Raw genomic sequence first — 14,813 nt, 5'->3', positions numbered from 1 at the left:
TTTTAGTGTCTGATCAGAGAAAAATCACCAGCTTGTGAGAAGCATGAGCAAAGTAATCAGTACATTAATTGTGTCCAGAAAGTGAAAGATTGCTGGCCAGTGCCACTTGGCCTTTTCCAAACAACAAGAGATAGAGTGAACTTTCCCAATTCCAGAGGCAAAATGAGATATTTACACAGGAGGAGCAATAGCCTAATTAAGAGCTGCTTTATTGCAAAACAAATAGATCCTGTCTGCTTTAGGGCATAATGAACCATTGTCAAGTCAGTAATTGCATTGATGGAGTGGTTAAACTTGTGCTTCCTGTGGTGAAGGAATGACAGACCAGTAACTTAAAAAAACGTAAAGTAAGGATTGATGTGAAATGTACAGAAAGTAGTGAATGATGGGGAGGAGGAAGCTGACAAATTGCTCTCTGCCTAACTGATCATAGAACACAGGGAGAGTCAAAAAGGCAAAAGAAACATGAAATTCAAATTAGTTACAGGGAGCCCAATTCACTTGCACACCTCCTTGCCACATGATACAATAGAGGCTGAGAGCTCAGAAGGATTGAAGATAGCACTAAAAGTGTGACCTTCCATCCAGGGTTTGAACATGGGGTTGGTTATTTTCAGAGAGGATTTTGGGAGGGGTTATAAATCCCCATGTTCAAGGAGGGTGTTTGATTTGACACCAAGTTGGTTCCTGTTGTCAGAGGTATGGAGCATGTGTCTCACTCCTCTCACTGGCATGCTGCTGATCCACAGGGTGTATTCAGAACAGGCTGGACTTTCTCTAGGGCATCCAGAATCAAGTGAGGTCAGAAAATGTATTGGACTCATGTTTCATTGGGCTCCTCGTCATTTCCTAGGACCTTTGCAAACACCTTTGCATTGCAGACAGGGATAAAAGATTTCAAATTTACAAATGATAAAAAATGAGCAGAAACCATTTCCAGGAAATACTGGTTTGAAAGCTCATGGAGTCTCAGTGGCACTGCTGTAATAAATTATTCAGTGTGATTAGCAGGCTGTTAAGGACTACCTGCTGACTCCTTCTGCTCTGTGCTTTCATTTCTCTTCCCCTTGCTGATCCCTTGTGCTTCTTGGGTTATGGACTTGGCTGTAAACTGAACCAGTCTTCAGGTCACGGTGGGTTCAACTCATTTTATAGTGCAGTAATTCAGTCTTGGTTTAGTATTTGGAAATGTGGAGCATGGAAGGAGGGAGACGTATACAAAGCGAGGTTCCTTACCATGCTGTTCCTTCTCCTAGAGAGAGGTTGCTCACCCAATTTCTTTCTTAAAACATAATACCCAGGCCTGCAAACACTGAAAAGCAGGCACAGTTTAAAGCCTTTCCCTGCAGAAATGCCCTATTCTATCCCCATAAGACAGGAGACCATGTTCTCACCAGCACCTTTTTTTCTGCTGTCTGCCCTCAGTTTGGGGTTTCTACCATCCAGCACCAGGCACTTCCCCTTTCAGCACCCACTACTCCATGCCTTACCACTGTGCCAAAGAGCTGCCAAACACACTGGGAGCTGAATAAATGACATCCAAGTGCACTGGGCTGGAAAGCAGGATTATGTCCCTGACACTGAGAACTTCCACAGGATTTGGCTGGACATGCCACTGGGCTGTGATTCAGTGAACATTTCTTTTGGCAGCAGTATTAGCTGAAGTGGCCTTCAGCACTCTCCTCCCCCATCACAATCCTGCCCCCACTGCTCACTTCCTCCCCTGGGCCCCCTCCTCAGCCATCCTGAGCTGGTATAGCTGTGCAGTTGGGAAGGAAACTGCTCCAGAGAAGGGATCAGCTGGCTTAGCATCATGCAGCCATAAAAAATGGTCACTCTCAGCCTCGATCAGCTCCCAATCCCACTCACCATCTGACCCACAATCAGTATCCTACAGCAAAGCTGTAGGAGCTGGACATGGATACAGGCTGCATAAATCACTGCAGCCAGAGAAAGAAGCAGCATTAACCTACACAGTAACTTTGTGGAGTGAGACAAGAGCTTCACAGCTCAGAACAAGTTAGAAGGAGTTCAACTGCATGAAATTTGTCGTGGTTGAACCAGGATGAATTAACAGTTGGGTATAAGGTCATCATCCCCACTTTTTTCTCCTCATAAAAGTTGGTAAAAATTTGCTTTGGTGTGTCTCCCAAACAGGGCTGATTTCAGACAGGTGAGCAGATTGTCTAGGTAAATGAACTTTTTAGAATCATGCAATAGTCATGCTCAGTTTCCATTATGTAGGTAAATAAGTAGTTTTATCAACTACAATGCTTGCAAACATTAATACATAGTCTTAGGCACTGCTGCTTTATAAAGAAATCAGCACTATTCTGGTGGTTTAGTGTGCTGTGGTGATACCATTAGACATTTGGTTCCCAGGGTTTTCTGTGAGAATTCAAATTCAGAAAGGCTAGAGCATGACATCCCATCCCATGATCTAGCCAAGTCAAGCCCATGGTTACCATTAAATATAGGAGTAGTCCCATCAAAATAAAACTCCCTTCTCTAAGTCCTTTGTCGTATTCAGGTCTTAAAGAGTGATTCTGTGTAAAAGCAGCAGCCAAGTCTTAAATGATTCTGCAGCACACAGCAGGAACTTCAACAAGATGCAAAGACAAATCACTCCGACAGCACAAAGTGAAACAAATTGGACCTCAGAGCCCTGGAGTTAGGGTGGAGATCTGGAGAGAGATTGAAAACTCCTTGAGCACTTATGCTTGGCTCCGAAGTGGTAGCAGGCTCCTCCACACCCCACCCTGCTCAGATGCTGTCTCTTAGCTCACCAGGGCTGCTCCAAAGGCCTGGGCACTTTTACCATCAGATGAAGCCAGGCAGGGGTCCCATTACTCTGTGGTTGTGGCTATGAGGCACCTTTGGTCAGGGGCCTGGGCAGGAGGCTCGGAAGGTTCACTGCAGCCATCACCATGAGAGTGGGATTGCTGCTGCCATGGCACCCCCTGTGCAGACACCCAGCATCACGGGAGTATTTTCAGTCCCACCAACTACTGTGCACTGCCACAGCAGCATGGGATGGGAATGGTGATTCCTGAATTTTGGTTCCAAGACAGAGGTACTTCAGCCAAGCCACTGGAGAAGACAGGAGGATCTTTAGACTAGAGAGTAGCAGTAATGGTTTGTGGGCGGCATAAATCCTTCTAGGGTGCCACAGCTGATTCATAGGCTACAGACTGGGCATCCTTTATCTAATACTTGGTGCCAGAAAGGAGAACTCTTCAATGCAGAAAGATCCAGTCACTTTGATGTCCTTTCAGAGAATAAAAGGGAGAAAATTTAACTTAAACCAATCAGGGAAAAAAGGTTCTTTGTAGATCTATTAATTTAGACACACAGAGCATGGTGACAAGCAATGCACAATCTAACAGCAGCTACCAGATATATATGTGCAGTGAAAGTGGATTTGGTTGTATATAAAGTCAAAGTCTAATCTCCCAGTCTGTGTACAGTTACAGACACAAATATCAAGTTGCATTTATTTAGACAAATAATGCTTTGTCCAAATAGCAGCTCTTCCCTCTGTGATCTGATGCTCTGCTGTCTCTCTGAGCCAATAAGCCACTTAGAAATTTAATAGGGAATTGTGTTTCCATAATGGAAATAAATGCAGAGTGGTTTATTATATAGACCTAGATGCAATTTGTGTTTGTTCAAGCCAGAAATGTTTGCTGGGGTGGTGTAGTCCCACAAGAACAGCACACAGCAAAAGGGATCTCAAATTGGACCAGAAATTGTTTGTCTATTTGGCAAAACAAGAGGCCTGAAGCCTGAGGCGAAGAAGTAATTAGATAGTGAGCTGGGATTGCTGACAGACCACTGAAAGTCCCACTTAGCCAAGCCATTCTCTCATTCCATGAGGGAAGGGAGGACGGCAAGCCTCTGGGAAGATCATTGGTAGGGCTTTTCCCACATCAAATCACTCAGGAAATCTTTTCTTTTATTTTTTTTTCCTTGTTTTGAGAAGCGAAAGAAAAAAAAATACCCCAAACTAATAAAAATAAAGGAATGAATGGAAGTGTGGTAGGATGGAGGACTAAGTTGTGGTGCCATGGCATCCCCATCTCATGACCCAGGGGCACCCTCAGCAGTGGGTCACACTAATTCACAGGTGACAGCCCACGAAATCTCTTGGTAAATCTGCCCCTGAAACAAGAGCCCATTTGTTTGAGCTAAGATGGTGCTGTTCTGCCTGGACCAAGTCCTTCCTCCTTCACTCTAACTAGTTCGACAGAGGTATGATTGATGGGAGCAGGGTTGGCTTGAGGCAGAACACAAATCCATGTCTGGAAACCATGGCCCCACTGAAATCACTGGGACAAAACTGCCATTGACTACTCTGGAGCTGTGATTTCCATAGAGTTTAAGGCCAAAAGGGACCTCTCACAACCTCCACTCTGACCTCCTGCATCACTCAGCTCCTAGAATTTAGCTTGCTGGTTTGTTCAGTGGAGGAAATTACATTTCCAAGGAGGAATTTTTTTCGTTATGTTTGTTTTGTCTTTAAGCTGCGGGACGAAAGACTTGGGAGTTTGTAGCTTCACTCATGCAAGCTGTGTGAAAATACTGTCATTGTTTTAGTTCCATTGTTTAATACCAGTTTTAGTATTGGGATATCATCCAGTGCTGGCTCTTGCCCATAGTGTAGGCAAGGGAAGGGGTTGCATTGGAAGTGTTAGAAATGCTCCACATTATTTCTCTGCCTTTCCTAAAAGCTATTCAGAGTATCCAGTCTGGGTGGTAGTGCATGCATTTGGAGGGATGATTGTTCCTTCTGCATAGTGTGATTTAACAAGGCATTAATCATCTAGGACGTGGCAAGACTTGAAGGACTGGGAGATGCCTTATAGGACAGCAAGTCCAACAGCAATTACAGTTGGTCATTTATTAGATCTTTAGAATCAAAGAAAAATATGGGTCAGAAATGCCTCTGGAGGTCTCTAGTCCAACCTCCTGCTAAAAGTTGAGCCACCTTCAGAGTTTGATCTGGTTACTCATGACCCTAGTGTTTGACCACTTGCACCGATTGTTTTGGGACTTGGGGGTTTTAATTTATAGATCTTCTAATAATTTCCCTTGCTGCAACCCTGCAGCCTGTGTCTATTGCCTCTTATACTTTCACTGGGCACCTCTGAGCAAAGTCTGTCTCCATCTTCTTTGTAAATCCCCTTTGGGTTATAAAACAGAGCTAACAGCAGGTAGATCCTCTATAGATTTCTGCAGATGATTTGATTCTGAACAGCCACCAAGCATGCTGAAACCCTTGAGAGTGTGTGCATTCAACCTGTGCCTCATCTCAGGTGATTCAGCACACAGAAAAAAGAAAGAAAATGAGACTCCTGGGCATTTATATTTGTTTGTTAAGAGACCAAATGCAAAATGGCTCACACTGTGTCCCCACAGCATGCCCAGCCATAGTGCACATTCCCCAGTTCAGTACCGAGTCTGACTCTCCTGGGCACAGCAGGCAGAAAACAGTATCAGGAACCTCGTACCCCAGCCTCAGGATTTGGAATTATTCCAAAAGGTACCGTTTGGGCATGCTTCTCTAGGTACCATAGTCCAGAGAGCACTGTGCACCAACCTCCAGTGCTGGCCTTCAGCAACTCCCTCTGTCCTGTGCCTGAGCTGAAGGGCAACACAGAACAAGCAACAGCCTCATTACTGCCAGGGGCTCCCAAATGAATGGCACAGTACTTGCACTGAATACTCCAGCAAGGCTCCCTGAGCACAAAGGGACAGAGCACAGCCCAGTGCCTTGCCTTGCATCAGCTCAGGTCCCCACACCTCTCCAAAAGTCCAGGTCACCCAGGCCATGAGTGACCAAGCCAGAAGCAATCCTTGCTATTTCATTCACAGAAGACATTCCCTGCTTTATCACGAACCTCCAGCATTTTTCAAGTACTCTGACACTGACCCTACCACCTGGCATGGGCAAACTCCTCAGTACCAGCATGGTCAATAAAAATGGTAAAAAATCCTTCAGACCCACATGGCTGAAATGCATGCAGATCCCTGGGCCCCCTCTCCTCCAGGCTCAGCTTAATTACAGACCAGCCAGCAAACCACAAGTGTGCTCACAAAAGGAGATTGCGTCTGAAGGGTTTTGACTGCAGCTCTTTGTAACTAGTCGCAAACATCTGGTGCCTGGCAAGCTTGCCAGCCTCTTGGAAGGAGTTTCCAGTGAGAAAACTCCTGTAGCTTGCACCTGAATTCTCCACAGTGCACCATGCAGCACTCAGATCTCTCTCCTGGCTCCTCTTCTAAGGTGCCAGCTTTGTAGAAGCCATTTCTGGCACTGGTTTCCCCATCATGCCCTCCCCACCCACCGCAACACATTTTAAGCAGTGCATGTGGTCTGATGGGGAACAGTTATTCCTTGAATGTTCACAAGTTGAAAAGCAGTTTTTCAAATTCAAGTGATAGTGTCAGTTCCAGTTTTATTGGCATGATGAAACAGAGATCATGGTGGGGACAGGCCCCTTGGAGGAGGAGGGAATAAGGGTAATTATTTTCTTAATATCTTAATTTCTCTTTTTCAAAGGGTAATTATTTTATTAATAAGGGTAATTATTTTCTCCTCTTTTACTAGCCCCTTTAACATGCATGTGTGAGTGTGCAGCTGTGCTCAAAAGCCAGTCACATGGATACTTCCTTAAGTATTTGTTGAAAATTAAATCATCTCATGTGCAGCCTGTAATGATGGCCGCTACCAAAAATTGTTCCCGTCTGAAAGCTGCCCAGTGCTGCATGATCCAAAAGGAGCTGCTGACCTCAGAAGAGAACCCAGCAGGCAAACCACCACATCACAGACTTGGCCCTCTGCACTGCTATTTGTCCCCTTGTCTGCAGGCACTGAGTGAAGGCAGCTACTCAAGGGCAGGGGAACTGTGCTCCAAGCTTGTGTTAATGATTGACTTTCTCCTAAGCTCCAGTTCCAGTGTGTTTGGGGAGATGCTGTCCCAGTCCCTGCTGAAGTACTCTTTGTCAAAGGGTCGGTCATTGCACCTCTGATGCAATCCCAGTAAAACCAATACAAGTTGTCCCACCCACACGTGCAGGCAATAGATTCAGCCCAGGAAATTAACTAAAGACAATCGTAAGCCAAATAACCCAAAACCAGACCCAGCCTCAGTGCAGGGAGAGGCAAACCTGCCATGAACATGGATGCTTTGACTCAAACCAGCCCCAAAACCAGCATGCATCTGTTGTCACTGCATTTCCACAAGATCCTGTTGAAATTACGACCAGCTCCCTGCTGGGGCTCAATTCCCCAGTGAAGGTTGCAAGCACCAGCGTGGTAAAAGGATCTTGATGGGTAAAAATTATGCTTCCATTTAGGAAGACCTACTAATGGCACCTTGTGCATCTGTCACTGCATTAACAACATCAATTTGAGACCATACATAAGGCGGGCAACTGGTGAAGGGAACAGCTTGCTTACATTAGGAGGTCTGGCTGAAGGGGCACATTTGGCTTTGTTTCTCTGGAGGGATTGTGATCAGCTAACAGGAAAGTGGATACTTTCTTGTGGGTATTCACATTTTTGCAGATTGGTTTCCTTTTCTATAGGAAGGGGGAGACCTCTCAGATCAATGTGGGAAAAAGGAGTGGGACACTGTAGAATAATACTTGGGGAGCAAATGGAGCACAATTACAGCAGTGGTAAAACACACATGTACATTTGGGAGAGCAGAGCTATGGAATAAAAGACACAAACTTAGGTTGTGGGGTCACTTCCACCCCCTCCCTCCCAAGAGTCTGGATTTGCCTCCTTCTGCCAAGAAAAACAACAAAGCTAAATATAAAAATACAGCAATCTGGGGAGCTGCTCCAGTGCCCAAAACGTAGGTGTCTAATGCTGTTTTAGGCACCGCTGGTGATCCAAGACATCTGCGTGGGGCTGGCAGATACAGCACCGGACCTATGTCAGGCTGCCTCCCACCCGGGGCAGCAGCCAGGGGCCAGGCAGGGAACCCTGGGGCATGGAAAAGGGCACTCCATGCCTACATTTGGGCATCTGAACAGCTTCCCCAGAGCCCTGTGTGTTTGGACAGTTGGAGTTAATCATAGAAGAGAAACGAGAAACAGAGCTTCCCTTAGCAAACAGCACTGTGAGATTTGGTAGCAGAGAGGGTAAAATAGAAAAGGATCTGAGCACAGGGGACAGTCCAGCAGAGACAGAGGAGGAGGATGGGCAGGACAGCATCCAAACAGAGCAGCTGCCAGCAGCTCAGGAAAGCTTCAAATTCCTTCTGCGCCACGCCGAAGTTTAGTCATAAATGACAACGGGGGACCTGGGGACAGAGGGGTATTTTCTGAAGGGTGTGATCTGCTGGCTTTTTAGACTCTTATGCGTTCCACATGTCTGAACGCCTCCCAAACACGTCCTCTGCACATGCCGTGCAGCACAGCCGCCTTGTCCTCCCCGCCTTGCAGATGGGCATCTGGAAGCATGGAGGGATGTTTTCAGCTTGACCCCAGTTGTTGTCTGTGGGAGTTAAGGCCCCAAACTTCCTTTTCATGCCTTTGAAGCCAGGCACTTAAAGAGGAGTCAGACTTCAGCTCCCGGCTTAACCCTTTCACTCTGTGTCTATCCTCCCTCTGTGGGTAAAATAATGGGTGTTTCTGTGCTTCGTTTGGTGTTTACAAGTTTTATGCAGCAATTAATATTTCCAGTGGAGGAATAAAATAATCCCCTAAGGACAATGTAACTCAGCCTTTCAGACTTCCCATCTCTCCTGGCTCCCTTCTTCCTCTACCCCCTCAGCAATGTGGACAACCCTAGAATATGGAGTAGCTCAGTGCCCTTCTTAATCCCTACCCTTCCTTCCATAAGCACCCTGTAATAGAAAGGAAAAAAAAAAAAAAAGAGAGGAAAAAAAACCCCAACCTTGCTTGGAAACTTTAACAAATATTTTCAATTTTGCTGCCCCTGAAATACCAGCAAGGAGAAAATTTTGGGTCCTCTCTGAGGTTTGTTTTATTCTCGAGATTTCAGCTCCACCAGCAGCTATATCAGTGCAAATCAAATTACGCCTCCTGTTTACTTATCTCCAGAGCGCTGACACTGGCAGCCGAGGCTTATCTCGGCGTGTCAGGAGCCAGCGCCTTCCTCGGGGGTAGGACAGGAACTCCACAGAAGCTACTTGGAGTGGCAGAGGGAGTGTAAATCAGGGAAAGCGCTGCTGCCTGTGCTCCCCAGCAGCGGGGCTACGTTCCCCAGCCCTGCTGCTTGCTACGGGCAATGCAGGGAAGCCGAAATCCGAGATGCCAAGGGAGGTGGAGGATGCCTCCCCGCTGTGGATTGGCAGCCTGGAAGCCAGGGTTTGGATTCTAGCTTACTCATTTGTAAGGAAGAGGCAGTGGTGGAGCTGCCCGCAGTGGTGACGGTGTGATAGTTTGCGGAGCTGGCAGTATTTCGCTGTCACCGCGTCCTTCGCGCTGTCCTGAGGTCGGTCCGCCCTCCTGCCTGGGAGATGGGTGTTATTTCACTGAGCAGTGTGAGCACAGGGGCCGTGTGTAAGCGCGTCCCGCTGCCCAGGAACACGCAGAGTCCTCCAGGGCTGGCCCAGGCTGACTCAGGGGCGAGGGCAAACGCCGCATTTCACTCCCATGAAAAGCTTCGTGCCTCAGTTTCCCCTTGGTGGTAGTGTTGCCTTTGTCCCAATGCTGCTCTGAGATATCCCGGCAGGGCAGCCTGTAAAACAGAGGCTGAGATATGACCTGCTCATTGCCGTGTTTTGTACCGCTGGGAGCACCTGGAGCCTTGGGCATCGCCACCACGAGTCTGACAGCACCTGGGACAGATAAACTCCACTCGGCTCATGCTCCTGCCAGTTTTACGTGGATAAAAGCAGAGCTGGGTATTAGCACTGGGGTGGAGCGGGGATCTCATCTCCTTCACGCCGGGGAGAGCCTGCTGTGCCAGAGGCCGATGCACCACGCCAGGTGCCAGCCCTCCGAGGAAAATGTAGTGGAATCCCGGTTTGCCCGGGGTTTGTATGTCTTCAACACATTTGGCCCCGCGAAGTGAAAGCGGCGCCCTTCCCCGCCCGCCCCGAGCACCGAGCCGGCCGCGGGCAGCGGGGCCCGGCGGGCGGGAGGGAGGGAAGGAGGGAAGCAGCGAGGGAGGGACGGAGGCCGCTGCCCGCCCCCGGGGCTGCCCCGCGGGTGCAGGCGGGCGGGACGCGGGGCCGGGGCGGAGCACAGCGGGGCATTCCCGCCGCAGCGCCGGCAGCGGGGCTGGGCTGGGCTGGGCCGGGCCAGGGAGCGCGCGGAGGCGCCTCATCCCCTTCTTCTCCTTGCAGATCTTCCAATGGAGGCAGCTGGAGAACCTCTATTTCCGCGAGAAGAAGTTCTCGGTGGAGGTGCACGATCCGCGCAGGTGAGCCACGAGACGGGCCGGGCTGAGCCGGGCTGTGCAGTGCCGAGCCGGGCTGTGCAGTGCCGAGCCGGGCTGAAGCGGGCTGAGCTGAGCTGTGCAGTGCCGAGCCGGGCTGTGCAGTGCCGAGCCGGGCTGAGCCGGGCTGAGCTGAGCTGTGCAGTGCCGAGCTGGGCTGTGCCGTGCCGAGCTGGGCTGTGCCGTGCCGAGCCGGGCTGTGCCGGGCTGAGCTGAGCTGTGCAGTGCCGAGCCGGGCTGTGCCGTGCCGAGCCGGGCTGTTCAGTGCCGAGCCGGGCTGTGCAGTGCCGAGCCGGGCTGTGCCGGGCCGAGCCGGGCTGAGCTGAGCTGTGCAGTGCCGAGCCGGGCTGAGCCGGGCTGAGCTGAGCTGTGCAGTGCCGAGCCGGGCTGTGCAGTGCCGAGCCGGGCTGTGCCGGGCCGAGCCGGGCTGTGCAGTGCCGAGCCGGGCTGAGCCAGGCTGTGCAGTGCCGAGCCGGGCTGTGCCGTGCCGAGCCGGGCTGTGCCGGGCTGAGCTGAGCTGTGCAGTGCCGAGCCGGGCTGTGCCGTGCCGAGCCGGGCTGTTCAGTGCCGAGCCGGGCCGAGCCGGGCTGTGCAGTGCCGAGCCGGGCTGAGCTGAGCTGTGCAGTGCCGAGCCGGGTGAGCCGAGTGCTGCTCCCGCTGCTGTGCGCGGCTCGCTGTGCTTGGTGGCTGGGGAACTCACAAGGGAGGCAGCGGGTACCAAGCCGGGTTGCTGCTTCCTTTCAGCAGGACATTTCGGGTTCTGGTGTGCGTTTTTGAGGATGTGTTTCCCCTCGGCTCCCAGCGGGTTTTTTTCCCCTTCCCTCTGTTCTGGCACCTTGTGACCCCTGGGACTGTGTGGCCCCGGTGCCTCAGCTGCAGTGCTGGCCGCCCTCGTGTATGAAAGGGGGATTTGCCTTGTTCCCGTGTTTCGCTCAGAGCCCTGAGATGAGCGCCAGATTTTGTACTCACACGCTTCTTTGTAAATAAATATTCAGTAGAGCAACTGAAAGCAATGGCACAGAACCAGAGGTTTACCACCGGCAGCCTGGATGAAAGCCCATCAGTCTTTTTGGCACAGGAGCCTTTTTTTTTTCTTACTTTGGAATCCTAATGTGAGAGTTCAAGGGACTGTGCCGCATCCCATCAGTGCATTCAGCACCCCTGGTGTGTTTGCATTACTGGATGGTTACTGCACACAGTGAGTGTATGGCTCTGAAAGTAGTTCTGACTAAAAGCAATATCTCGTTTGCACTGTAAGTATGATAGATGCCACTGATGGAAACCATCTCTCTGCCCAGATTGATTTGATGTGTTGCTGGTAGTAGTGTGATCAGTCAGCTGTGATCCAGTTTCACCTGTTTCCCATGCCTATCTGTGTATTAATAGATGTACTTTTATTAGGGGAATTTTGCATGCAGTTTCTATCCTTATTTTCCCTGATATGAGCACAGCCACCCCAGTACAACGGTGCCTGTCTGCATAGGTGCATTTGTTAAAAAAAGCTCTGAGTAAAAAGCAGCTCATGTCATTGTGCAGCTCCAGGTCAGCAGAACCTCTAAGCATCTGCTTAATATTAAGCATGTAAACAGTCACATGGAATCTAGCAGAGTGAATTCCCAAAGTCGAGAATACACTGGGAGATATTCCAGCAGCAGGAGCTGGAATATCTCCCCCCACCGAGGCTCCGGCAGCTGGAGAGGCGTCAGAAACGTGTGCTGGGAGCAACCAGCAGCCAGGAGCCCCTGAGTGCCCTGAGTTCTGCCTGTTTCCTGAAGGATCAGTTGCAAGAAAAATAAAGGAAATAGCCCTGGGACCTTAAAATCATGGTGACATTTGCAACTCGATGTCGTGCATGAAATGTGACTGCACAGAGCAGCCTCTTCTCTCTCATTTGTATTTAGATTATAGGAATTAGTGACACGGAAGAGCTTCCGTTCTTTATTCCATTGCTCTGTTTCTCTGACTCAACACCAGGAGGACAAAGCCCTGTCCCCGGCTGTCAGCCTTGTACTTTCTTGCTACAAAGGAATTAGTTTGGTTGGATTTTGTCTAATTTTCATTGCTTTTTGTATCCAGAGTGGCACCACCCAGGTGGAGCTGCTGCTCAGGCTGTAATGCAGCACAGCACATTGCAGTGGCATGGTGGGAAGACAGCTCTGGTTGTAGTCTCCCAGCCATGCGGGATGGACTCCTGCAAGGAGTTGTTCAGTGTGTGGAGGCGGAGGAGTAGCCAACGCAGTGCTCTCTCCACATTCCTCTCCTCCCAGCCAAACCAGAGCCTGAGTCAGCGAAGCCACAGTCAGGAGAGCGAGCACAGCTCTGTGGTTGTGGCCAGGGCTGGGCAGCACAATGTATGTTTTTAAGCCCTGCCTCTGCCCGTGGCTTCCTGTCCCCAACAAGCCATTTAACCTCCTTTCACTGCAGTTAGTTATCCCATGAAGGAGGAAAATGATACATTTTAGGGGCTATCAATAGGATTAGTTCCATAGCACATGTAGCATGCATGGAGGGAAGTAGTGGAAAAAACACCCATGATCCATATCTTTCAGGTCTTCAAACACAGCTGTGAAAAGCAAATCCACAGCTCTGACCAACAGTCTGCAGACATTCAAATGGAGTCTGCTGTTTTGGTGGAAAAGATGTACAGATTCCAAAAAGGAAAAAAAATAGAAATCACTGCTTCTACAGTGAAAAGATGAATGAATTGCAGAATATGTTTCTAAGAATTCAGGAGTAACTGTGTTTGAACTGAATAGTATGACACCAGAATTAAGGCTTCAGCCCATTTTTGAGTGCCTTAATTTCCTCAGAGCTTTATGTGCCAGTGTGCTGTGGTGGTTTGTGTCCTTAGACCAATATAAAGCATCCAGAGCTGGATCCACTCTCCAGTCTCAACTTCAAGAACATCTCCCAGCACAGCCTTCATTCCCTGTCCAGTGACAGAAATGAGGCAGCCCAGCACCATCAGTTGCATCCCTGGAGACTTTTCTGACAAGAACAATACTGGTAATAGGACAAGGTCTCTAGCACCATTCACAAGGAAAGGACTCAGCACAGGGTAACACTGAAACATGAGATCCCACTTGTCTCAGACCTTGTTTGCGTTGGCCACAGCTTCTTTCTCAGAAATTTCACTCTGATTTGTAACTCCATAATTTGACTTTAACACATTTTGAAGCAGTGAAAAAGCCCTGATGCAATGGCTGTCAGCCCTCTCCCAGACTGAACACCGCCAGTAATTCTCATTTTGCTGCAGAGTTCTGGTTTTCTTTCATTCTTGGCTCTATCACAACTTTCTTCAACTGTTCACCGCTCCATGTTCAACTTTGGACAAGGCAGTGGCCCACAAGCCCCAGAAGAGAGGTGCCCAATGCAGGTACAGGTGCAGGAGGGGAACCTTAGCAGGCTTGAGGACTTGTGAGTGCTGGTGAAAGAGTTGACTCCCCCTTGCATGGCACAGTAGAGCTCCTGGGCTATCCTGCAGTGTCACCTCCACACCTGCATGGCTCAGAGTCCCTGCTGACTGTGGATTCTGGCACCCCTCTGTAGCACACCCCAGGCTGTCTCTTGCACTGGTCCCTCTTCAACATCCATGTCCCTAAAAGTGTCACATTTCTGAGTGAGCCTCTGTACCCATGTCACATCATTTCATAATCCTACTCTACCACAAGACCCATCCAAACAGACTGGAGAGGAGGCCCTCATTTATTTGGGGCTCTGTAGGTCAGTGGTGTGGTTTATTCCAGCCAGAGCTCCATCCCTGCAGTGGGAGGAGTTCCAGAGATTCAGGCTGAGAGCCTGAATGTGCACTCTGCTGGTGTCAGGGGCTCTGCTGGTGGGGTTGCTTTTGAGGGATGGGGAGGAATAATCAAGCAGGTTTGTACAGCTGTGAAAGCACGGGGAAACCTAACCTGTGTTTTTTTGCTAATGTTTGAGAACAACTGGGAGTCCCAGAGAGGAAATATTTAGCTCTTATTTTTCCTGTTTTTAAATTCACTCAGCTAATCACTGAGTCCCATTCTTCTCTCCAGGGCACTAGGCAGCCCCCTCTGAGCCTCACAACTCCCTGCCCCCATGCCATGTGGCAAATCCTGCTACATCTGTTTACAAGTGGGGAAAGCAAGGTTCATGAAGAGTTTCTCTCACACTCCCTAAAACAGCCTTTGATCCTGTGGATCTTTAGTTGTTACCTGGATCCTAATATTTGGGAGGCAGTGGAGGGTGTGAGGACTTGAGCTCAGATGTCTCTGCATGTGATGAGACATAGAGATTCATGCAGGCTTTGGCCTTGATGGCTCCCCTGGGATATGCAGCAAGTCAACATCAACCAAACCCAGGGATACAGTCTGAGCTGGACAAACTGGATGATCTTTACTGTTAGTCCTTTGGAGATTGC

General features: G+C 49.3%; 1 protein-coding gene across 7 annotated transcripts in view; it reads left to right on the top strand.

Moving 5' to 3' along the window:
* The window catches only part of FRMD4A (FERM domain containing 4A), a 367,728-nt gene that overhangs the window by 315,177 nt on the left and 37,738 nt on the right, over positions 1-14,813 (top strand). For all 7 annotated transcript variants that reach the window (XM_036400308.1, XM_036400309.2, XM_036400310.1 and 4 more), the window contains one exon: positions 10,326-10,402. In XM_036400308.1, the coding sequence (XP_036256201.1) occupies positions 10,326-10,402 (77 nt within the window). The remainder of the gene's footprint in view (positions 1-10,325; positions 10,403-14,813) is intronic.

Source organism: Molothrus ater, chromosome 5 (genome assembly GCF_012460135.2).
Source record: "Molothrus ater isolate BHLD 08-10-18 breed brown headed cowbird chromosome 5, BPBGC_Mater_1.1, whole genome shotgun sequence".
Lineage (NCBI taxonomy): Eukaryota > Metazoa > Chordata > Aves > Passeriformes > Icteridae > Molothrus > Molothrus ater.
Note: the sequence above shows the minus strand (reverse complement) of the source record. Positions and strands in the feature narration are given on the sequence as shown.